The sequence below is a fragment of the Poecilia mexicana genome, unplaced genomic scaffold, assembly GCF_051168715.1.
Source record: "Poecilia mexicana isolate PSO_F unplaced genomic scaffold, ASM5116871v1 scaffold_19, whole genome shotgun sequence".
Taxonomy (NCBI): Eukaryota; Metazoa; Chordata; class Actinopteri; order Cyprinodontiformes; family Poeciliidae; genus Poecilia; species Poecilia mexicana.
This window is the reverse complement of record NW_028263388.1, coordinates 1,690,001-1,715,834: the sequence shown is the minus strand read 5'-3', so window position 1 is coordinate 1,715,834 and position 25,834 is coordinate 1,690,001. Positions and strand designations below refer to the sequence as shown.

Sequence of the window (25,834 nt, the reverse complement as noted above, 5' to 3'; positions counted from 1 at the left end):
CAACGGTGAAGCCTAGGTGGCGCTATGTCTCTATGTGTTTAAAACGTAGCCGACGAAGACGCTCTGTCGTCATTTCCTGTTGCGTCCCCCTGAGTTATATTTCCACTCGCTGCTGGCGAAGGTGTGTAGCATCGATATTCCTCATTGGCTGTGCTTGTTTTTATTTCTGTTAATGCAAAACATCTCCACCGAATGCTTTATAGCCGTATTTATAAGAAGTGAATGAAAACGGGGATTATAAGTGAGTATTTGCGCCACACAAAGGGAGCTGTGTGGCTAACCCGGAGCTAGCTTTAGGATCAATTCAGCGGCAACGTCAAACTGAAATATCAAAAACATGGAGTTAGTTTATGATTAATTAGGTTTGCTGTGTAAAATAAACCGATTTTCAATTTCTTGTTCTTATTAAATGAATTGGGTTTGTGTTTGCCTTATTGCAGCCGCAGGCAGTAACATTGGATTTGAATGGTTTTGTGTGTGTTTCTTCTGTAGGTGAAGGAAAGATGTCGGGTGCCGGGGGAGGGAAGCGGCCCTCGGGAGGGGACAGTCCTCCTGGCCCACCTGAGAAAAAGAGCAAGAAAGAGGAGAAAACCACCACGACGCTTATCGAGCCCATCCGCATAGCGGGAGTCTCCTCCACGGTGGGTCACCGGCTGTCCTGTCTTTCTTTAGCTAGATTCATTATTGTCATTTAAATCTGCACCACCGGTGCACATATGAGCAAAAATTGTTGCAAATGGCAACACGCAAAACACAAACATTCAATATTTAATACTAGGACGTCGTAATAAGCGATAAATAAGTTCATCGATTAAAACAAGCTCAATAATTTCCATTTGCATGATTTATTTTCTTTCTACCAAAACTGGATGATGAAAGTCTTCAGTCTGGTGTTTCTTCCTCAGCTACTTTCAAATGTCTTCCAGTTAAATGTTCATTATAATATAAAGTTTATTATTCTTTGAGAATGTGTTCTAATTACATTATATTACTGTAAAATGTTCTCAAAGCAACAATATTATCGTCTATCACAATAACTTCTGCGACACTTGATTGTCCAGTAGAATTTGTTATTGCGACATGTCTAATAAATACATTTTAAACTATGTAAAAAAAAAAACATCTGAGAAAAAAAAATATTTATGTTTAATATAAAAAAATATGTTTTCTTAATATGTACAAGAATGCCACTGCAGGCAGCAGGATGTCAAACGTTTTGTTTTGCATATTAAAGCTTGTTGTAAGTGGAAGTGTAAACGTATTTATATTCCCTCTGTTTATCTTCATATTTCTTGCATAAGGCACAAACACATGAACCAAACCCCAAAACACACACAAAAAATAAAATGCTACAGACAAAAAGCTCTGCAGTTACAGAAAATGGAAGCAAAAACCTACAATCAATAAAACAAATGCAGAAAAAAATAAACCCCATGAACGTCTGAGATCAAAATAACATTTATTTCCTCTGGTCATTTTGCTCTAACAGTTTTTTTGTGACTGTTTTGCAGGAGGAAATGGACATGAAGGTGCTGCAGTTTAAGAACAAGAAGCTGTGCGAGCGGCTGGAGCAAAGGCAGGCGATGGAGGACGAGTTACGAGAGAAAATAGAAAAGCTGGAGAAGAGGCAGGCTACCGACGACACGACCCTGCTGATTGTCAACCGGTACTGGTCTCAGGTACGAGCAGGGCTGAAAGTAGCTTTAAATTCTTGGGGGGTAATATGACAAAAGTGTATACACACACACACACACACACACACACACACACACACACACACACACACACACACACACACACACACACACACAGACAAGCTGGTAGCTCTTGAATTGCTACAAAATAAAGCTGTATCTCCCTCAGCCCACTGGCTGCAATGTTGACACCTTGAGAAGCCATGAGTCCTAAATCCTGAACATCATGGCATGGAGTTATAATTTTGGAGAAAATCTCATCAACATCAATATTTCCACTAAATAAGAGGCAAAAAGAAGTTTGATGGAGGAAAAGCCTCCCGGACTCTGAGCTCAAAGCGAGATGCCCAAACTATTTTTTATATTAAATTAATTTCACATTATTATTGCGGTAGAAGCCATTTGTTTGTTAAATACTTAATGAAACTTAATGATGTTTGTTGTAAATGTTGGTTAATTTTAAACTCCTGCTCTGCTTGTTATTTTGGTAATGGAACCGAAACACACAGAATTGCGCAACACCTTGTTGAAACAATGATCACTGATATTATTATTGTTGTTGGGTCATTAATTTGAAAATGTTTTGTTCATTTTTTTGTTGTTCTTTAATAAAGTTATGAACGTTTTAAGCGGGTCAGAGGAGGACCTGCTGGTCTCAGCGTCAGTTTGTCACCTGATGCCGAGATCGACTCAAAACCTTCCGCGATCGACATGTTGGACCGCTGCTCTAGCAAAGAACAGATCAGAAACAACATGAAATGAGAAAAAAGTTATTTATTAACTGATTAAGTCGTGTTTTAAATTGTTCTTGAAAAACGTGGGTGAACTCACGGCTGCACAGTGAACCATTGATTCTTACAGCAGTCAGCCGCTCCTCTCTTGCAGGTACTGCGAACCCCTGCTAAATCTTTTAGGGGTACGCAGTGCCCCGCCGAACCCGCCTATTGGGTACGAGTCACGCATTCAGGGCCGGAGCGGGTCAGAGTTTATGAATTCAAATCTACGTAAAGAATAGAAACAACATTTATTGTCCCAAAATCTTACAAAGCATTTTTGGTCTAGTTTTTATTGTAAATATCTTTTTATAAGATATTTACAAATAAGACAAAACTAACTTACAAATAACATTTCAGGTGAATATAGGAGCTTTTTCTGAGTCAGTGATTCCATCTGACAGATTATTACACTTATATGAAAAACGTCCCGTTATAAGTGAAATAATCTGTCAAATTAGAACTTTTCCATTGAAATTGAGGAATTATTGGCTAAAATAAGCTCCTATATGTAGCTGAAAAGTTAATGTAAGTTAGTTTAGTCTCATTTCAAACTAGACCAAAAATACCTGGTAATATTTTGTGGTTTTGCAGTGTGTGCACCCGGGATGCAGCAGTAAAAAGTGATTTTATTTTAATCAACCTGAAAATGTGACCTGCAGCTGCTTCAACAGTTTTTTAGTTAAATCTGAAATGTCTCGTTTTCTGTTGGAAATAAAGCAGGAAGTTGTTGTTTGTCTTCAGCTGAATGTTTTTCTCATGTTTTTTTATCTTCCTGTCTGATTCGCAGCTGGAGGATAACGTTAAAGTTTTGCGTAAATGCATCGAGCCGGAGTTGGCGTCTGGCCCCGCCCCGCCCTCGGCCCCGCCGCCGGAAACCATGGCGACGGAGGACAATGGCGTCGCTCTGACCCTGCCGACCTCGGCGGTTCCTCCGCCGCCGCTGCCAGAGGCCCAGAGCGAAGCCGGCCTGACGGACCAGCAGCTCCAGCCGGAAGAGCGGCAGGAAGATCACCAGGACGAGCTGCAGCAGCCGGCGCCCCCTGCTGGGGGAGACGAGTTAACCCCACCGACTGAACCGCCGTCTGATCCAAAAACAGGTCCGCAGCTTTTTCTGTAGGGGAAACAACATTTATAACTCCAAGCATCTGATTGTTGAATCCCGTCGGTTTGTTTTATGAGTCCTGCGCTGTGTGCAGATGCGTCGTTGCCTCCTCCTCCTCCTCTCAGCGAGAATGCGAAGGGTTTCCTGGCCACGCTGGAGCAGAGCGGCGAGGAGGAGCTGAGCTTACACCTGCAGGACCGCATGCTGTTCAGCAAGGACGCCATCGGCCACCTGGTCCGCGTCTTCGACCGGCTGCACGCGCGCATTGATGACATGTGCACGGCTATCCAGGCTGCAGGTAACCATGGCGATGACTCAGCTGCTGCTGCGCTCAGCCCGACCTTTTACACCAAGAACCTAAATCCCCAAGTTTGAAGTCATCAGGGCCAAATATGTAGCCTTTTTCCCCAATTAAAAATGGAAATGTTAAACCTGATGTTGGTGGTCAGCAGGCGAGGAGGGCGGGCCGCTGGAGGACAACGTCCGGCTGAGGGACCTGGCCACGCTGCTGCAGGGACGACACCACAAGATGTCCATGGAGGTACGAATCCTGACCCGGAAACAGCAGAAACATTCAAATGGAGTAAAATTAGTTGTGTAAATATGAATAATGTGGGACATATTTGGACGAGTAAGATTTAATAAACTTCCTTTCCTAACTGGATACAAAAATTTAGGTTTTTATGTTGGATTATTATTATTATTAATGTATATAAATATACTGTTTTCTTAATTATTCTATATTTGATATTTTTCATGTTCCAGATAAAGATTACATTTTTTACTGAAGTTCAATGAGACTGAAACGTTTCTCTTTTTTCCACTTAGAATCACCAAAATTATTTCTATTTGCTAAAAGTCAGGAAACGTAGAAAGATTTTTTTTTTTTTAGAGATTTTCTTTGTAACTTTCTTTGTATATCATGTTCAAGCATTTAATTTAATTTGTTTGGGTTGTTTCAAAGCTATACCTGTTATTCCTAGTGGCTCCATTGATCTGCTCATATTTTATATGTTGAATTATTTTATTAACTTATTTTATTTATTCAGTCAGGTGTGCAGCGTGTCTGATTTCAGAACATGACATTTAATCATACTGTAGTTTACCACGTCCTCATGTTGTTTGTCTTCCTCGTGTCTCAGTACAATGAGTGGGTGGACAAAGTGACCAGTGCAGAAACCAAAGTGTCTGAGATGGAGACAACGGTGGAGGATCTGCAGTGGGACATCGAGAAGCTTCGCAACCGGGAGCAGAAGCTCAATAAACACCTGGCGGAGGCCATGGAGCAGGTGGGTTCGGACTTACCTGTGTCCAAAAGGCTTTGGCTGTGATTCGATTTTCCACAATCCAAACGGCGATAAGAGCCGGAGCACGGCGAGTCAGCTGCTTTTTTAAACGTCCGATCTACAGAGGAACCGGCAGGAAGGAACGTATTAAAGCACAAAATCAGTAGAAACTGTTTTATTCCTGCACTGACCTTTTGACCTCCGTTCTCGCTGATGTTTTGTAGCTTCCTGCAGCATTTCATGTAATTAGAAAATTAGTTTGCATAGAAATATGTAAATGATTCAGCTTGTGATGCCTGGTTAGCCGTTGATTATGAATAACATCAGTGATTTCTGTTGATGTAGCCTGAACTCATCCAGGCGTCACACGGCTCGTCCCGTTCAAATGATCCCAATTACGGCTGCAGCCAACGATTATTCCATCGATTATTCAGACGATTAATCGGTTATTCAGGCGATTAATCGGTTATTCAGGCGATTAATCGGTTATTCAGGCGATTAATCGGTTATTCAGGCGATTAATCGCTTATTTGCATTAAAAATGTCACATTCTTTTGAACTTTCATTTAACTACTTAATTTTATTTCATACAATATTAGAAATGCATCAAAAGATGCACATAAATAATAATTTATTTTTTTAAAATGAGAAAATAAACATTTTGTTGTTTCCTGAAATGATGGTTCCTTCAGGGAAAGTTTGATCATTTGTAGCTCAGGAAGCGTCTGTGGCTAAAAGTAATCCGTCTCACATCAACATGTGCAGAGCTAAACGCTTTCGGCCGCACTGGTTTATGGCTGATCTGCTATTTATTGATTAACTGATTATTAACTGATGGCAAAAGGTGACCTTTTTAGAGTCTCTATGCTCCAATTTACAGTCAGTCTGTTCCTAAATGGTTTAACGGTTATTTCAAGCGTCGATTAATCGGTTAGTTATAGAATCGTTGCTCATTTCAGCCCTAAATTCATCATCATGTTAGTTCCTTAAAAAGAGATGCATTTGGATCTTTGTCTCGTCTTTCTGACGCATGTTTTGTTTCTGCAGCTTAAGTCTGGATACAGCAGCACCGGCAGCTCGGGCGGATTAGCCGGAGGGCAGATAACGCTCAACATCCAGAAGGTGAGGAACGGCGCTGCTGTCATCTCAGAGTGTGATCTGCAGACGTGTAAAGGATTGTTTTGGTCTTAGTTTGAGAGCCTGAATGCGGAGCTGGAGCACAACCAGGAGCTGGCCAACAGCCGCATGGCGGAGCTGGAGAAGCTGCAGCTGGAGCTGCAGGAGGCCGTGAGGGAGAGCGAGAAGCTCAAGGTCAGCACCGTTTTTATCCACGGCTCATTTTCAACACAAACGCACGGACAACGCAGAAACCGTCTTGAATCTTTCAGATGGACCTGCGAAATATTCCAGAAGAAGTCGTGAAAGAAACGTCAGAATATAAATGTCTGCAGTCTCAGTTCTCGCTGCTCTACAACGAATCTCTGGGGGTTAAAACTCAGCTGGACGAGGCCAGAGCCCTGCTGCTCACCACCAAGAACGCTCACCTCCGGCAGATCGAGCACATGGAGGTGAGTCCGCGTAAACGCACACCATGAACCTGAACATTCAGTGCAACCAGATTAAACCTGTTTTGGCCTAAAAGCCGGTCTGATGCGGAGCGTTGCCTCGGTAACAGCAGCGCGTTACGGCAGCGGGAGGCGAAGGTTTTCCTCGACAGAAGCAAAAACTGAACATTTTTCAACTTTCTGGTGTTCAAGCTCCAAATTTCACAAATGACTCATCGAACACGTTCCACAGGAAATGGAGAGTTTCTGGGGCCCTGCTGTTTTCCCTCTACATGCTGCCTTTGGGTCAAATCATTAATCGGCACAATATCTCCTTCCACTGCTATGCCGACGATATACAACTTTACATTAGAACTGGAGCATCATCACCATTTTCACTCACTGCCTTCTCCACTTGCCTGGAGGAGATGAGGACGTGGATGAATCAGAACGTTCTTCAGTTAAACTGCTCCAAACTGAGGCCATGTTGATCAGAACACCTCACCAGGTCCAATCTTCAACCTTGACAACAATCTTCTTCTCTGGACAAGACACCCCCCTTTCCACCACTGTTACAGATCTTGGAGTTAGAATGGATCCTCATCTTACATTTGAAAATCACATTAAGCATCTCTTTAAAACATTTTTCTTTCATCTTCATAATATCTCCAAAATTCGTCCATCTCTCTCTTTCTCTGATGCCGAGTCTCCTCCAGGCTCCACCACTGCAACTCATTGGAATCCATAGAAAACATCTCCAGAAGCTCCAATACATTAATAGCAGAGCAGCCAGGATTCACTGAGGGCCTAAATCTGCCCATATTACACCTAATCTGCATGTGGTTGGTGACAGCGCTGTGGAGCCATTAATGTGATTAAATGAGTTTTTCTGGGCGTTTGTGGTGACTTTAGCTTCCTGTCTGTGTCAGAGCGACGAGCTTTCCCTGCAGAAGAAGCTGCGGACCGAAGTCATCCAGCTGGAGGACACGCTGGCGCAGGTCCGCAAGGAGTACGAGATGCTGCGCATCGAGTTCGAGCAGAACCTGGCCGCCAACGAGCAAGCAGGTTCCCATCTGATCTACGGCACTATTTATTACAACACTGGGAAACTAGGTCTCATATCAGTCAATACCAATAATTATTGATTAGGTTTTTTTTGTTCTAAATATCTGAGCTACTTCTGGTGGCGTGTCATTTCCTGTTTTGTCCAGTTTTCCCTCCATTTTGTTTTTATTTTCTAGCCGTTTTGAGGCAAAGTGGGGGAACTGGAAACTGCTCCAGTTACTCAGCAGGCCGTTGCTAGGCAACCACAGTTGGGGGCAGGGGGGAACTTGAAACTGCTTCTTGCCCATCCGGTTGCTAAGCAACCAAAGAGGGAGAGAGTTAGTAGATGGCACAAACCTGGAATATTTCAAATATTGAATATTCTATCAGATGTTTCATCTGTTGATATTGATCACCTGTTTATCACAATATAAGTGATTGATTTAGTGTCCAGGCCTGAATGAAGTGATGCCATAAGAACAATAAAAGAAGTAAAAAACAGAAAGTTGTGCCATAACCTCACAACAAACATCTTCACTGTGTGACATCACAGTGAAGCCGGTTCAGTTCAATCCTCCCTCCTGTTGATCTGAACTGGCTAACAGTGGATCAAGTTTGATGGAAAACCTTTAAACTTACTTTGATTATCTAAGAAACTCCTCCTGGACCAGCAGGGGGCGACGGAGAACAGGACTGAGGGTTTAGGACTGAACAAAGGCTAGGTATGAAACAATTAATAGGGTTAATCGATTAATTGCTAATAAAGGCCACTAGCTGAAAGAACAACACACTCAGAGCAGTAATGAAGGTAAAACTGAGTCAAAATATAACAATTTTGCATGTAAGATAAAAACACAAACGGCAAATTCACACTTTGACCTTTGAACCTTTGCTTCCTCAGGACCAATCAACCGGGAGATGCGACATCTGATCAGCAGCCTTCAGAACCACAACCTGCAGCTGAAGGGCGACGTGCAGCGCTACAAGAGGAAGCTGCGGGAGACGCAGATGGAGATCAATAAGGTAGATTGGAGCGATCAGGTGCTTGAAGCGAACGCTGCCGGGCCGCGGCGCCGCCGTTAACCCGCCGTCTGTCTGGTTTCTGGGCAGCTGCGCTCGCAGAGCGGAGACGCAGGCGTTCTGATCCTGGAGGAGACGACGAGCGACGGCATGGACGTGAAAAAGGAGGAAGAAGACGATCAGGAGGAAGAGGAGGAGAGGAGGAAGGAGCTGGAGAGACAGCGGGCGAGGGAGAGAGAGAGAGAAAGAGAGAGAGAGGCCGAGCGAGAGCGGGAGAGGGAGAGAGAGAGAGAGAGGCAGCGCAGCGACGAGCTGAAGAGGAAAGACTCGGATACGCTGAAGATGCTCCGAGTCGAACTCAAGTAAAGTTTCTGGGTTTTTCCCATAATTCCTTCTGGTTTATGGAAAAGTTTTAATTATGAAATATATTCCTCCATGTCAGTTTAATCCAGCTCCTCCACGTCTGTTTCCATCAGGAAAGCTCAGGAGTCGCAGAAAGAGATGAAGCTGCTGTTGGACATGTACAAGTCGGCTCCGAAGGAGCAGAGAGACAAAGTGCAGCTAATGGCCGCCGAGCGCAAGTCAAAAGCAGAGGTTGGTTTCAAAACTGGCCCCTCACGTTAGCCCCGAATGCTAAACCAGCTGCTGCTTTTCAAGACGCGCTTTAAATGTTTGACACAAGGATGGCAGGTTTTAATGCGTCTCAGCAGGAAGTGATGGAGATATTCAGCTTTTTAGTTTTTATTAAAGCTTTAGATCTGAATAAACCGATTAGATCTTTTTCTTTTCAGTTCATAAAACACTGATTGGTGTAGAAGTTGTTTCTTAATAAGAACACTTAGTGTTTTAAATCTTTTAAATGTATTTGTGTTTACAGGGACAATACAGCTAAACATCGCCAGCAGGGCTGCTACCGTAATACCCAGACTATAAGGCACTACTTTTTAACAAAATGGCTAAATAACTCAACTGTTACTAATTACACTGAATAAAATACAAATAAAGCATCCATCCATCCATCCATCCATCCATCCATCCATCCATCCATCCATCCATCCATCCATCCATCCATCCATCCATCCATCCATCCATCCATCCATCCATCCATCCATCCATCCATCCATCCATCCATCCATCCATCCACCCACCCACCCATCCATCCATCCATCCATCCACCCCCACACACACACACACATACATACATACATACATACATACATACATACATATCCCAATCCCATCCATCCATATCCCAATCCCATAAAAACAAGTGTCTTTGTGGTAAAGCTAAAAAATGACAGCTGCTGCTAACAGACAGGTTTGGCTTATTTATGTTTAATTTTTTTATTTTCAGAGTTCAGGGTGTGCGGTTCATATTTAGTTGCGCTCATAGTCTGGAAATTACGGTAACTCATTTACATCCTCTGTTTGGCTTTTTGGTCCAAGAAAACAAAACAATAAAGTTCTTAACAGCCGGTAATCAAAACCTCATCACACATGTGGAACTTTATTCAACTGAAAATTTACCAAACAACCAAGTAAATTAGTGCTTGAGAACTTAATTAATTTAGGGGAACTTAAAGCGCTAAGCAGAATATTGGCACCACTGAGTTGGAAGATGTAGATAATTTCTTCTAGACTGTGAAGCTGCGTCAGATTAATTTAACGTCTGCACATCTGTAAAGTCTGAGAGCCGTTTGGCAGCATTTTGATCTGAAATATCCCCAGAATTTTAGCCAATATTACAGTTTAAGACTAGAGCTGCACAATGCATCAAATGTCTTTATCACTGTGTGAAATGGCAGCTTGGACACTTTTCTGGGTGGATATTAAGTTTCCAGGGTCATTCATTCACCATCTGCCCCTTTTTTCCTCCCCTCAGGTGTAACTTTAAGGGCCGAGATGCCGAAGCTCAGAGCGTATTGCAGACATGGCGTAATAATAAAGAGAGAATTAATATCTTTACAATTTTCAAATATTTTTCAGTCATATTGGAGACACTTTCAAGGGAAATAGACTCGTTTTTAGCTCAATTTCATCTAATTTTAGGCCAAGAGGGAGATAAATTAATGATTCTTTCTCAGTTTAGTTTCATATGCAAATATCTTTTCACACTTTAAATAAGACAAAACTGACTTACAGGTAACTTTTTTAAGTTTAAGTCACTAATTCCTTAATATTGATGAAAAATTACTAGATTGACTGGCAAATTATTTTACTTACAAAATGGGAAAAATGTCTTGGTGAAATAATCTGCCAGTGGAAATATTAATATTTCATCAATATTAAGAAATTATTGACTTAAACTCCTGTTTCTTGCTGAAAAGTTATTTGTAAGTTAGTAAGTTACAAAGTTATTTACACCCAAAACTAGACCAAAAATATTTAGTCTGTTTTGAGTTTTTTGCAGTGTTGAGCCTAAATGTGGAGCTGAGAATGAATAAATGGAGCTCATCTCAGCTGTAATTTGCTGGAACTGAAGGAAACTCATTTTAATTTCTCCGTCCAGGTGGAAGACCTGAGGATGCGAGTTCGAGAGCTGGAGGAGAGGGAGAAGAAGGAGAGCAAGAAGCTGGCTGACGAAGACGCCCTGAGGAAGATCCGCGTTGCAGAGGAAACCATCGAGCATCTGCAGAAGAAACTGGCAGCCACCAAGCAGGTTTGTGTGGCTCCTTAGCTGAATGCTAACAGCGCTAATGAAACCTGAACTCTCTGAACTTGTTGGCCCTCGTTTGCTCTTAAACGTCATGTTTGAGTTTTTGTGACGGAGCTAAGATGAATATTTAACGCACTGCTGTTAGATGAGTGAAACCAGAGGCGTTGGTGTTGCATTTGCCTGAAAAAGAAGCTTTGCTAATGTTAGCCGTGTGAGGAGGAACCGAAACAAGGCGACACGCCCGGCCAGCTTGGCGTGTTAATCTGAACCCACGGGTTTGTTTTGAATCGTTGATGCTGGTGAAAGTCGGGGTCCTCCTTATTCTGCAGGACATTTTAAACAACTGGTGCTTCTAATTTTGCTTTAGTTTGGACAAACAGGGGATTCCCTGGTCAGGATTTATTGGATTTTCTTAATATTTTCTGTCTCAGTGTTTTTGGACACCATTAAGGTCAAGAATGTCTTTAAAGGGCCGGTTATGGAAGAAAGTATAAATAAAATCCATGAGCAATCTGTTAAAATATCAATAAATAGCTGTCTCTGCATTCAAAAAGAAATAATATGAGCATGTTTTCACCTTGGTCTAATTTGGCAGAATTCAGATGAAACTATTGTGATTTGATTAAGAAAATAATATTTAAGAACAAAACTTTCATATTAGAGTATTATATGTAAATAAATACACCTGGCAGGGATTTTACAGCACAATCAAGTAACTGTGTTACCTTCAGTTATAAAAATCCTGTATGTATCAAATATGGCTTAAAAGAAATTTAACTTTGTAGCTCCTTAAAATTGGGCCTCTGTCTCTTTAAAGCTCCTGCTCTCTCTGAAGCTCCGCCTCCAGGAAGTCGTCCCAACATGGCTCCTCTATTAACCCTTTAATGTTTCTACCAGCGTCGCTCTGAGCAGCAGCTCCTATAATGAGCTCAGCAGCTGTTTGCTAATTGCTGCTGGCTAGTCTGAAGGAGCTGAGCCTGGGAGGCGGAGCTAGGTCCACCCAGGCGTTTTACAGCTGACTGGTTGCCATGGAGATTAAAGGATTTCTCAAACATCTTTGATTCTTTCATCCATGTTCTTGATGAGGGAATATAATTATAACATGATGGGAAGCTGAAAGAGTGGATTTTCCATAAAACTGTTGGTTCTCTATAGACGGCCACATAAAAACTTCTGGTGGGCCGGATTTGGACTGCAGGCCTCGAGTTTAACACAGATTTGTCTTCATCACACCTCATTCAGCTACAGCCTTCAATAAACTCAGGCTTTGATCCAGCTGACGGATGTTTCATGCAGCACAGTTTCTCGAGGCGCTAGGCTAACCAGCATTAGCATGTTTGTTCTGTTACGTCTTGATGACATTTCAGGCTGCAGAATGTGTTTCTTTTCTGTGTCTGATACCCCTGATCTGGACCTCATGGTGAAGGTTGGAACTTCCTCTCAGAAACACTTTAGGAAAGTTGCAGTAATGTTTCTGAGAGTTTGAATCCTTCGCTTCAGTCAGCGACAGGAGAGAATCAGAGGGTCCAGAACAACTTAAAAAGACTGGAACAAGCCCATAAAGACGGCTGGCTCTGGTTCTGGCTCTGGTTCTGGTCCCGGAACCACAGGAGATGATGGAGACAACCCTGACTGTGTCTTCAGTCAGAAGCTTCTCAAGAGTCGCTGTAACACTGACTGCTACAGGAGATGCTTCTGCCTACGGATCACTATCTAAAACTCTTTCAATAAAATGAATAGCATGAGTTCGAACAACTTTAATTTTCCCTTTGAATGTGAATCTGAAGACACCTGAGTGACAGGAGGGTCTTTTCTTTTTCATTAGTAGTAAAAACGTGAGCCAACCTCATAAAGCCTCAGGTGACCTCATTCTCTTAAGTTTTATAATCCTAGATTATCAGGCGCAGGAATGCATGAAGCAGTAATGAGTCCCAGGTTAAATGTTTGACGTAACCTGATCGTGTTGGCGTAGCGGATCCGCCCAACACGCTGCTATTGCCCAGCTGTTGACCTTATTGTTATCAGTCCCAGAGGCTGATTAGTTAATTTGACTCACACTTTCTGCTGCCATGTGTGTGTGGGTGTGATTTTAACTCTTAGATAAAGCTGCAGCAGATGCTGAGACGTGATTTGTCTGCAGCTCTTCATGCTTGGGAGGTGATCCAGAACGTAATTAAAGGAATGGAGAACCGGCCCGGCCCGATGACACACTGTTAGGTGTCGTAGGAACTTCGTCAACAATCAAACATGCAGGAAGCCAAAAGAAAAGCCACTTATGGGTTCATCTGACCTGTTTTATGGACTTTTTCTTGTGTCTCGTGTTCCTCTAAAATTACTCTTGAGTCACTGAAAAGCTCTGTGTTCCATTAATAATGCCTTAATGTGCTGAATCTTTAATTCAATCTGCCAAGTTATGATAAACATTCCAGGATGAGAGTTTAAAAGTGGAGGAAGGAAGTCCAGTTAGTTTTCCAGACCCGACACTGACGTCCATCCAGACGTTAGATTAACTTTTTAATCCTAATCTGTCCTGAAACTCTCAGAATGAAGTTCATATCTGAGGATCTCTGGGTAGAAAACGAATTAAATCTCTTTAAACATCATTTTATAATCAGACACAGCTGCTGGATAATTTGTTTTTGTTTGTTTGGGGTAAAAGAAATAAATGGCTTTAAACTCTTAACAACATGAAATAAAGTTTATTTGTATTGCACATTTCAGCAATAAGGCAGTTCAAAGTGTTTTATGCCATAAAAACAGAACGGAAACCAATTACGAAACAAGCGATACATGTAACTTCTTTTCAAATGGCATCATCGAAATCACCAACAAATACTCATCAAATATGTTGATCAATGTTCCAGTGATTATTAATCAGCAGCAAACAGCTGGGATTTTAGCCTTGTTTTAAAGGAACTTTTTGCAGTTTTCAGGAAACTTGTTCCAGTTTGTTATATCCAGTGTGACTAAAGAGAAACAGATGAGTTTTTCTGGGTCTGAAATGTTCCTCAGGTGATAGAAGGCCGACTTTGTAGCCGTCTTTATGTGTCTCTGAAGGTTCAGGTCTGCTGGTTTCCAGCTGTAATAACTGAAGCTGTGTTCTGACTGCAGAGCGTTCCTCTTTAGGTCCTGAGATGAAAACTTCAGATTTGTTTCTGTTCGTCTGAAACAGACTGATTCTGTCTCAGTAACGAACATGACGGACGATAAATACTCCCTGGCTTACTTCACTTGGTCTTACACGCCATTTCCTGAAGCAAAATACGTACAAAAGACAAGATGCTAACCACGTTTCTCATTCATGCTAGGCTACATGACGGTGTGGCATCGTCTCCATGGTTACCAATAATTACACACGCACCTTGTCTGTAACGTGATCTTTCTGATCACACTTCCTTATGAAGTAGGGTGACGCTGAGGGCCAACAGTCGGTATGACTGACAGCTGCTGTCCGTCGCCGCCATCTTTCCTCATTAAGGTTATAAAATAAAATGGCAGGTTTGGTTTGTATCCTGGTCTGTTTGCCGACCGCGCAGCATCCTGTGAACATTTTAAAGCAAAATCAACTGAACTAAAGGTGTTGGACTGCCAGACTGGGTTAGACGGGCTTTAAAGGAGCGCCTTGGTCCGACCGTCATGGCGGAGCTCTGGACGTCATGTGCAAAGGGTCAGTCATTTTTCATAGCTAATGCTAATTATTACCTGAGGTGTTGGGAACATCTAGATATTAATTAGGAGTTTTGGACCCTGATGAACCCAGATGTGACTTCTGTCCGTTCTGGTGAGACGTTACCCAGAAGTTCCTGTTCTTCTGAGGTCCAACAGAACCGACACGGCGGTTCTCAGTCTGTTTTCTGTCAAAAACAATCTGTCTGTTTATTTTCCTGCCCTTTATAGGAAGCCATGGTAGCACCACCCCAAACTAAAACATTTTCTTTTAAAGGTTTCGTTGCAGAAAGATTAACATTTTACATACTCTGTGAAAATGAAGCTTAATTGAACGTTTAAGTTTTGCAGAGGCTTTTAGAAGCGTAAATCTAAAGGCTGCTGGCTTGTTGGAGCTCAGGTTTCATCTGTTTGCAGAGGGAGTTCACACATGTGTTTAACGTGACGGTATCACCCAGAACACACGTTAGCGCCGGCCCGGCCGAGTCCGAATTCACAGAACACTGGAGGCATTAAATCTAAAACATGCCCATGTGTTGTGTTTATGGGAAGCTGAGCTGCAGGATGAGGAAAGCGTGTGTTCTCCGAACATGAAGCTTTTACTGGGTTTAGCTTTAAAAGTAATAAGATACACATGTTTAAGAAACTTTATTATACAGAAACATTTATTTAACGCAGAATCACTTTTCTGTTGTACCTTTTTAAGAGGTAGCATTTGTTTTCTCCATTCAGGGAGGATCCAGGTCATCCCATAATACCACTTTTACCTCATCCCTGGAAACAATGAAGGAAATTAATTATAAATGGGTCATGTCACACTGGAGCAGCCTTGTTCCCCCAGAGATTGTAAATGTTTACGTCCCCGTCATAAAATGAGGATAAAGTCATGACGCTACGAGAATAAAGTCGTGAAGTTACGAGAATAAAGTCGTGAAGTTACGAGAATAAAGTCGTGAAGTTACGAGAATAAAGTCGTGAAGTTACGAGAATAAAGTCGTGAAGTTACGAAAAGGTTGTGACAGTACGAGAATAGTTATTTTCAGAATAAAGTGTGTTATGACTGTAGGCTTCTTCTAATAATCACTGAGCCTGTTGATCATTTTGCTCACTGCTGCCACCTGGTGGCCGGAGGCTTGTTTTCCGGTCTACAATAATAAAATCCTCCTGCCTCACTATCAGAGGTTTTGTCCTCGAGGGACTAAACTGGTAAATGAACTGGCTTCAATAAAATTAGAGGATCTGAATAAAACCTGAACGTGTGTAAACTGGTTTCCAGATGAGCGTTCACAGCCTTCCCACTGATCCCAGTCAACACCATCTGCTGTGTTTCTCTTGAGGAGGAGGAGGCGCTGCTGAGCGAGATGGACGTAACGGGCCAGGCCTTCGAAGACATGCAGGAGCAGAACAGCAGGCTGCTGCAGCAGCTACGCGAGAAAGACGACGCCAACTTCAAGCTGATGAGCGAACGCATCAAATCCAACCAGATCTACAAGCTGCTGAAGGAGGAGAAGGAGGAGCTGGCGGACCAGGTCCTCACCTTCAAGACGCAGGTGAGGAGGTGAAAACAGTCTGAAACCACGGAGAAATGACGGTTCAGGTCAATTCAGTACGTTTTAAATTCATTAGATTTTTGTTTGGTGGTGGGACTGGCTTTCAACTCTGAACAACCTTGAATTAGTATGAGATACAATCACGTTTAATTTCCTTTGGGATCAATAAAGTATGTTCGAATTTGAATTTAGGAAACTGGGAGACATTTTTATATTTTCCATATCAAACCCATCACAGTTTGCATTAGTACATATAATTAATTCTATATTTAATATGCATTTATTTCCCGTTTTCATTATTATCTTCATATTTTCACATTTCATGCCGCCCTGGGAAACTGCCATGTTTCAAATCAAAAACTCACTAATTACATATTGGTAGATATAATTAATGCTATATTTAAAAATTATTCCTGTATGTACAGATTAAATAAATTTATTCTTTTATATCGCCCCATTAATGCCGCCCTGGGAAATGGCCCTGGTTTCCCATATCAAAAACCTTCACAAATGTTATATTTTTACATATAATTAATTCTATATTTAATAAATTATTTTAAGTTTTAATAAATTAATGACGCATTTAAATAATAATTTCATATTTTTTTCATTTGTTGCGATTTGGCACTCCTGTGTCTCCATATAACTGCGTTTTACCGCTGTAGATGCAGCCGGACGTGTCTAATGTCTGGAGCTGCTTGCTGCAGGTGGATGCCCAGCTGCTGGTGGTGCAGAAGCTGGAGGAGAAGGAGGGAGTCCTGCAGACGACTCTGGCTGCCCTGGAGAAGGAACTGGCGGTCCGGACTCAGGCCCTGGAGCTCAACAAGAGGAAGGCGAGAACACAACATGAAATCACCACTGAATAACTTTTAATGTGGAAATTATAAAACCTGCAGTAAACAGGATGGATCCCTTCAGCGGGGCGCTGTGTGCCACATTAGCAGCCAGGAATTTGACCATTAGCTTTTGTTTTATTGCTTCCTTGGCGCAGCAGGCGGTGGAGGCTGCGCAGCTGGCGGAGGACCTGAAGGTGCAGCTGGAACACACGCAGGCCAAGCTGAAGGAGATCCAGGTCTCTGTGGCGGAGAACCGCACCGCCCGCGAGAGGGAGAGCAGCAACCTGAAACGGGCACAGGTACGAGACGCTTCTGCCTGGCGCCGCAGCATGAGGCTGCCCTGGGCAACATGGCCGACAAAACGTTTCAAATCAGTCCGTATCGATAACTACTGATCCAATTTAGTTTAAAAGTCTGAATTTCACTCAGCTTACAGGGACCGATTAACAAACCGACACAAACATTACATTTTTAAATGCCATCAAAATCAAACATAGATCAAATATATTGATAAGTAGAGGTGTGCCGATCGATCGGCCACCAATGTGGCCGATTGGGTAAGCGATGTGGAACTATAACGCACTGAGCGAATGGGGAAGTTTGCGTGTTGTGACGAAAATTGAAACAGGTCAAAATGCATCAACACAACCAAGCTAATATGGAATAAAAACAGTGCCATACTTGAGGAGTTTGGCTACATCGAGGCTCACTGCAGTAAATCAGACATATGGAGGATCAGATAGCAGGTAAAGCAGCGCACAGCTACAAACACTCACCCGGATTAGCATGACGGTCAGAAAGCTAAACAAATAACCCGCAAAATTATTTAAGTCTTTGAGCTGCGATGTAAGACGCTGGTTCTGCTCTCCTGTTGAACCGTTGCTACGCTACAGGTAGTAATATCTGACAGACGGAGCTTCGCTTCTGCTCCACCTGGTAGTGACTCTCACACCGAACCTGCTTAAAGCTGCAGCATCTAAAAAAATAAATTTTACATACGTATTAAAACTTTAGTTGTCCTAACATGAGACAGATAATCTCTAAAAAATAATTGATCTCCTCCCTGATCTGCATAATTACTCCGCTCAGTCAGAAACAGCCAATCAGAGCTAGCAGTAATCAGCTAGCCGCCATGCTAACAGGAAGTTTTCATTCAGTAACTCTGGATTGTTTATCGTAATTGAACCTGTTTTTGCCTTTGAATGTTAAGTTTTATACTTGAACTTCTTGGCAATGTTGAGAGGTTTTATTTTGGCTCTTTGTATTATTTAGCCTCTTCAGAGCCTTCATATGTTATCAGTCTGTTAAAGATAGTATTATTGATACCAGTACAATCTGCACAATGCCTGTTTGGTTTAGTTTTCTTCTTGGAAAAAGTTATTAAAAACAAGTTTTTGTCTAAATTAAGGTGAATTCATGGTTCCTTTTTCCACATAATGTAACCAGTAGGGTTTATGATAAAAAAAATAATTATGTGATTGCGATCAGTATCAGTGATCGGTATCGGTGATCGGTCCTCATGGGTGATCGGAATCGGAATAGGCAGGAAAAAACCTGATGGGCACATCTGTATTGATAAGTGTTCCAGTGGTTTAGAATCGAAGCAGCTCTAAACAGACGGGTTTTCATCTTGATTTAATGGAACTCAGGGTTTCAGCTGTTCTGCAGTTTTCTGGACGTTTGTTGCATTAATCAATACAATTGATGACAAACGCATGGATGAGTTTCTCTAAAGCTGAGATGTTGGTGCTTTAATCCTCTAAATGCTCCTCAGAAGGCCGTATTTGTAACCGTCTTTATGTGGCTCTGAATGTTCAGCTTTTTTAGTTTCCAGCTGGAATAATTGAAGCTGTTCTGACTTTAGATCCTTTAGGTCCAAAAGTGATATAGTAAAATCAAGACAAATCTGAACAGGTTTTCATGACGGGATCATTTTTATTTTTATTTAAAGTCTGAACTCTGTCCTGGTTCTGCAGGAGGATCTGTCCCGGCTGAGGAGGAAGCTGGAGAAGCAGAAGAAGGTGGAGGTTTACTCTGACGCAGATGAGATCCTGCAGGAGGAGATCAACCAGTACAAGGTGAGGAGAAATGATCGGCTCGTTGATCGGCTCGTTGATCGGCTCGTTGATCGGCTCGTTGATCGGCTCGTTGATCGGCTCGTTGATCGGCTCGTTGATCGGCTCGTTGATCGGCTCGTTGATCCACTTTTCAGACTTCTGGGTTTTTATCTGGATTTTATGTGACAACAGAAACTGTGGAGTGGAAGAAAAATATGAAATGCAGTTTTCAGTTTGATACAAATTAAAATCTGAAATGTGTGGCATGCATATAGATGTTAAAAGGAGGCTGAATATAAGCACACGCCACACTTTTCAGATTTGTATCTGTAAAACTGATTAACTTTGGTATTTTTCTTCTCAATTTCATGAACTTTGTGATTTTTATAGCTGCTTCATTTTAGAGATACATTTGGGCCAGAAATCTTTCCCTAGAAACAAATTTGAAACTGAAAAACTATTTTTAAAATTAAAAAGAAACGTTTCATTTCAGCTTCTTGGAGTTAAATTGGGGTCATAAAGTTTGTCCTTTTTTTAAACTAAAAAATTTACGGTAAAGAATTCTTGAAACTGGAGAATAATTTTAAAACTGGAAATAAAGATGAGACTAAAATAAAAAGTTTAATTTTAGTTATATGTAGCTAAGTTGTGGGAGTAGTGTTTTTTGTTTTTTTTAAGACTTAAAACTGAGTAATTATTTTGAAACTGAAAATATTGGGGGGAAAACTTAATTTTATTTTAAAAAAAAACAAAAAAAAAACATAAACAATTTAAAGTCTTAAAACTGAAAAAAGTTTAATTTCAGTTTTATGGACCTAATTGTGGACATGAAGTTAAAAAAAATTTAATTGGAAAAAAATTATTTGATACTTAAAAAATGTTTTGAAGCTGAAAAGAAATATTTAAAACTAAAAAACAAATTCAAAATTACTTTTCAGATTCAAATATTTTTGTCTGGCCCCATTGTATCTCCGTACTGGGTTACTTTGTGACGGTTTGACCTCCCCGCTCAGGCCAAGCTGCGCTGCCCCTGCTGCAACACGCGGGACAAGGAGACCGTCCTCACCAAGTGTTTCCACGTCTTCTGCTACGAGTGTCTGAAGATGCGCTACGACACGCGGCAGAGGAAATGCCCCAAGTGCAACTGCGCCTTCGGAGCCAACGACTTCCACCGCATCTACATCACCTGAGCGGTCGAGCGAGTGAGAGAGAGAGAGGAGAGACTGAACCAAAGGGGAGAAGAGACCAGAGGGGGGAGCAGGAGGACTGCAGATTCACTGACATTTTTAATCTTTGGAAAAGACTCGTTTTATCAGATTGTTTTCCATTTGGTGACCAAACATGGTGATTTGTCTGCCTGAGTGTGTTGTGAGCTAGTTTAATAAACACACACCTGTGAGGGAAGCGACGTTCTCGCATGTCGAGCTTTTATTTTACTAGAACTAGTCGTTCCAGGAAAAAAAATGTTTCCAAATTCATCTATTTCTACGGATGAAAAACCACCTCATCCTGTAGCGCAAGCTAGTCTTTCTATAAAAAACACTTTTTTAAATAGAAAAACTTGTTTTAAAAAACATTGGCGTGTTCTCATTTGGCGAATTTATTTTCGTGCTTTCAATTTGCGCATTAAAAAACATGCCGCACCGTCATCGTCATACCACTTCCTGTCGTCTTCTTTGTTGTTTCCCCCAGTAGTAACATCCGGTTGTTGATCATGTGACGCGTATGATGTAAAAATGTTCTCATTGCGTTTTTAGCGAAATAAACTGATTTCTGCAGCCAAAAAATCACCTCATCCTAGTCCAAACAAATTTATGTAGAAATTTTTTTTTTTTTTTTTTCAAAATTGCCTTGTTACAATTAAGCAAATTTATTTTCGTTCTTTCAGTTTGCGCATTAAAAAAACAAACTGCGCCATCATCCTTCTACCACTTCCTGTCCTCTTGTTTCCTTTGCTACATAACCAGTTTCTACAGCTGATGAACCACCTCATCGTAGCACAAAACCTTTTTAAACGAGATTTTTTTTATCTAAATTGGCGCGTTTCCAGTTTTTGTATTTTTATTTCGCCCATTTAGAAAAATCTTCCTACCACTTCCCATTTGTCGTCTCCTTCGTCTTTTCCGCCTGTTTAACATCCGGTTGTTAATCTCGTGATGCAAAAAGGTTTCTATTGCAGTTTAGTCAAATAAACCGATTTCTACTGCTGAAAAAACGCACCTCTTCCGAGCGCAAATACTTTTTACTTAAGTTAATTTATTTTTGTTGCTCAATTTGCGCAATCCTGTGATCAGTGGAATCGAAGGTGGTGCAGCCGAACCTAAACTTTGTTTGGCCAGCAGAGCTGAAACCTGAACGTGTTTCCTACAGAAAGTCCAAACTGCCGGGTTTGTGTTCGTCTTTGCATTGACGACGCCTGAGAGACATCAGCTCGCTTGGCGCGCGCTCAGCGCATACAGGAGTGTTTGGATCACCTTGGGCAAGCTCCTCTGTGTGTGTTCACCCCGTTGCCATGGCGCCTGCCGGAGAGTTTGACACAACATCTGCAGCTTATAGTGCCTCATTACTGATGAAATCACTTGAGTGGAAAGTCGTCCTTCGTGGGCTCCAGGTCCTCCTAGAGAGCTTTCCTAAAGGTTAGCCGTGACAACGGAGTACAAAAACATCTGCCTGCAGCTTAATTGAGCCAATGAAACCTTCCCTCCGCTTTCTGATGATGTGAAGTATTTACTGGGGGTTTGGTGGAGCGTCTGTTTGACGTTAGTTCTTGTGGGAAAGGCAGTTCACACCAAGCAACGCTCATAAGAGGTTCCAGGCTGCGGAGGAGATGAGCGAATGTGGGGAAAGAAGAAGAAAAAGAAAAAAGTTTATCAGGCATTTGGGAATAGTTAGCAGAGATTTCCTCAAGAACTGGAGAAAGAACGGAGTGAGAAAATAACGGCGGGGTTGTTCCAAGTGGAAAGTATTCACACCCCTCCAGCGTTTTTACATTTAGTCCGTTTAATTTCATCCGACTAATGAAGTTTAGCTTGATGGATTGGAAGAAAAAAGAAGTTACTCTGTTTACCAAACTTTTTACAAGTGTGTTGCTCATTTTAAAGCCCTTCAAAATGAACTGTAACATTCAATTCACATCTCTTCACAACTCAGTCTGGGATTTCTCCCTTTCACTTGGATTCCCTCTAGTAAAATTTCTACCAGCCAATCAGAGATCAGAAGGAGAATTTGTGACTGATGACCTAAAATTTTAGAATTGCACTGTCCCTATGTTATTGTTTGTGTCATAGGCAATTTTATGCATGTGCACAACACTGGAGAGCAAAAAGACGATTCTTCTCGCTATCCAAAGCTGCTGCGGTGGAACAGTCCCTTCAAAATGAAACCTGTTGGTATTCATTTAGTGCAGGGCGCCACAGCAAAACTGTAACTGAACTGAAACAGATCTAATTCCACAGCACAGCTACATGTTAAGTTTGTCATAGTCAAGCTAGCATAGCTTCCTTCTTCCTCACTATTTTTTTCAATTAAAACTTTATTCTGCTCTGAGCAGCAGTTCCATCAGCTGTTTGCTAATTGCTGCTGGCTAGTATGAAGGAGCTGCTCTTCGAAGGCAGGGCTAGGTCCACCCAGGAGTTTTGCACAACTGAATGGTTCCCATGGAGATTGAATGATTTCTCTAACATGCATGGAAAAATGAAGGCAACACACCAGGGAAAAATATTATAAATTGATGGGAAGATTAAAAAAGTTAATTATACATGATACCGGCCCTTTTAAATGATTAACTTTTCAATGTTTTTGAAACTTACTGAATATCAGATTGAGGTTTGTGGTGATGAACTGTGAAGTTTCAGGCTCTGATCCTGTTTCTGCAGGTTTTGGGTCAATTTAGCACAACTTCAACACAACTATCAGGCTCCAGTTTGGAAACTGCAGCTCTGAAGAGGAGCTGCGTCTCGAAGGCGGGGCTAGGCCCACCCAGGCGTTTTAACAGCTGAATGGTTGCCATGGAGATTAGATGATTTCTCAAACCTGCATGAAATAATCAGAGCAAAACCCCAGGTTTGTGTTTGATGATGGAATAACAGAACAAGATGGAAAAATAAAAGTATTTTTAAATGCAGTTAGAATGTAGTCAGAATACATGAGCATGCCACACTTTTCAGATGTTTTTGGCTAAACAGAAAAATAATTGGAACAAAAAAAATCGCCTTTAAGTTCTGCTTCAGTTTTGTTCCATCAAACAAAATCCAATAAAACACATTGCAGGTTGTAAAGTAGGAATAGTTGTACTAGATTTGTGTTTTATTTAAAAATTTTCCTGCTGTTTGACCAGAAGACGCTGCAGTTCTTCTCCTCTTCGCTACATGAGACAGTAGTGATGCTGATTTTGAGTCCGCTGGCTTTGTTTTTGCATATTTGTGCAGCAGCAGCGGCTACACCCAGCCCCAGACATTAATAACACCACCCTGCGTCAGCGACGCTGTGTCCAAGCAGAAACATCTCCAGCGTCTTCCCGATGAGTTTTACCTTCTGGTAAACTTTCTGTATCGCTCCGTGCATAACGGGATGATTTAACCTGTTAATTAATGTCATGTGTTTCTGCCCGGGCTCCTCTGTTTCCCCCGCTCGGCTCGCTGTGCGTAAGGGACCCCGGCCCCTGCCAGAGTCTTGTGTTTTTTGGCACAAAGCGGAGCATGACGTCTGCAGGCGTGGTAATAACAATGAGGCTGTAAATCCTGGACTACACGGTGTTCAGAGTGGGAAAACACGCAGGGCGTGGCCTGAAAAATGTTACAAATCTATCGGTGCGGAGGGAAACCGCGATACCTGGACTGATTTGTTTGAAAGTTTCGTTTGAAAAATGAAAGTGAAAAAAGTGTGAGACATGAAACCGCGGCGGAGTTTCCTGTGGGCGCAGAGAGTCCGCGCTGCGCCGCAGCTACATAGGAAATGACTCATAGGAGCTGAACTGCGCAGCGTGGGTGTGTGCGCACTATTAAAACACGGCGCAGACTCCTCCGCATGACTCACTCTGATGCTCGCTTTTCCATGCTGAAAACCAGCACGGATTCCTAATCAGATGAACTTTTGGGAATTGCGTGGCCGACAGCGAGCAGCTCTCCTCCCGCACACACCATGGCTTCAGCCGCAGTTTGCGCACTCATCTGCGGATTTATTCTAGCGGCTTCCACCGGGCTCCACGCGGAGAAAAGTGAGTAAATACATTTTAATTTTTCTCTAGTTTAAAACTTTTCCTCCGTGTTTCTGGTCCCGCCCGGGTCCGGGTTCGGCGGCGCCTGTTCCCCGGACTGGACTGGAACAATCGAGGCTTTGTCTGTTTGTGGGAACCCGGATCAGGCTGGAGCCGCCAGCGGAGCCAGATAGCGGCTCCGCTTCCTTTACCAGCTGCATTTCTCACCGGTTCCGCATTCCGATGGGCTGATTTCACCGCAGTGCCCTCTGGCTGAGCCGGGCCAGCGCTGCCTGGGTCCATTTTGCACAAAGAAACATTTTCACTCCGCTGGACTCCAAACACACAGGATTGTTCTGCTTTGAAGTTCGGAGCTAATCCCAGAGGAAAACAGCTCTCAGATTTCACTGAGGTCATAAAACCTGGAACCATAAACAGCCCAGAGATGTTGAATCTAAACTTTTACTCAGTTTATTGTAGTTACATCTGGACATCAGCTGTTGCTACAACCACCGCCTTCAGACACGCAAACCCAACAGAGGTCAGAGTTCAGAGTTCAGGTCACCGAGGCTGTCGGAGGAGAAGGAATAAAGCATGAAACGACTCCGCCAAAAACTCACATTTTCTAGAAAAAAAAGTTAGAAAAGTTGAACTTGGTTTAAAAACTCCAAAATTTTCATATTAATCAAAGAAAGTTTATAGAAAAAATAAGAAATTTTCACAGTCTGAAAAGTAAAAAAATGCTAAAAAATCTCTGAAGTTTTGAGATTAATTCAGAATTTTATTTTATTTTTAAATTGTATACGAGTTTGAAATAAAAAATGTTTAACTTATTAATTTTCAGAATTTCAAAAGAAATTTGGAAATTTGAAAGTCTAGAAAAATTTATCTCAAGATATTTTTTTTCTAGCAAATTTTCGTTCTTGAACTGCAGTTCAGTGTCTTTTAACTTAATGAAAATGTTCAGAACAACTCAAAGTATTTGTCTTTTTACAACCAAACCTTCATAAGTAGATTCATGTTGATGCAGAGATTCACTGAAAAGCTGAATTTACTGAATCTAAATCAGTTTTTATTGAATTTATTAAACTTGGTTAACTACAGCAAACATTTAGGAAGAAATAGACTAAAATCTTGTGTCAGCTATGCTAGCTTGACTTTGATAACCGTAACATGTGGATGGGATGTGGAATTCTGTGTTTTTGTTCATTTAAAATAAATAAAAACTGGTTCCCTAAACACCAACAGATGGGAAATGTTTTGGTGTTTTTTGGTGAAACGTAAAGTGGCGTTGTTACAATTCTGCGTGTAACGTAACGCCGACACAGAGAGCGAGAAAAAAGTGGTTTTGATTTTATTTCAACCTTAGTTTTTCCTGCTCTAAATGAATAACTCCTTCATCTCATGAA

The 25,834-nt window shown here is 41.8% G+C and overlaps 2 protein-coding genes across 3 annotated transcripts in view; both read left to right on the top strand.

The window, feature by feature from the left end:
• The first annotated feature begins 46 nt into the window (after positions 1 to 46).
• On the top strand, positions 47 to 20,639 carry rnf40 (ring finger protein 40). 2 transcript variants are annotated; one of them, XM_088016510.1, is made up of 20 exons: positions 47 to 121; positions 493 to 641; positions 1,512 to 1,679; positions 3,258 to 3,567; positions 3,667 to 3,870; positions 4,022 to 4,113; positions 4,715 to 4,861; positions 5,906 to 5,980; positions 6,050 to 6,169; positions 6,247 to 6,426; positions 7,332 to 7,467; positions 8,348 to 8,469; positions 8,557 to 8,828; positions 8,943 to 9,060; positions 10,976 to 11,125; positions 16,129 to 16,338; positions 17,046 to 17,171; positions 17,333 to 17,473; positions 19,151 to 19,252; positions 20,245 to 20,639. In XM_088016510.1, the coding sequence occupies exons 2-20, from the start codon at positions 504 to 506 to the stop codon at positions 20,419 to 20,421; spliced, it is 2,988 nt and encodes a 995-aa protein (XP_087872636.1). In that variant the 5' UTR covers positions 47 to 121; positions 493 to 503; the 3' UTR covers positions 20,422 to 20,639. The 2 variants fall into 2 exon arrangements, with proteins under 2 accessions (XP_087872636.1, XP_087872635.1); XM_088016509.1 differs by having other exon boundaries at positions 16,126 to 16,338.
• Positions 20,640 to 24,122: 3,483 nt separating this feature from the next.
• LOC148153555 (uncharacterized) overlaps positions 24,123 to 25,834 on the top strand; it is a 9,074-nt gene continuing 7,362 nt past the window's right edge. The window contains exon 1 of the mRNA XM_088016512.1: positions 24,123 to 24,446. Coding sequence (XP_087872638.1) covers positions 24,371 to 24,446 — 76 coding nt within the window. The 5' untranslated portion in view covers positions 24,123 to 24,370. The remainder of the gene's footprint in view (positions 24,447 to 25,834) is intronic.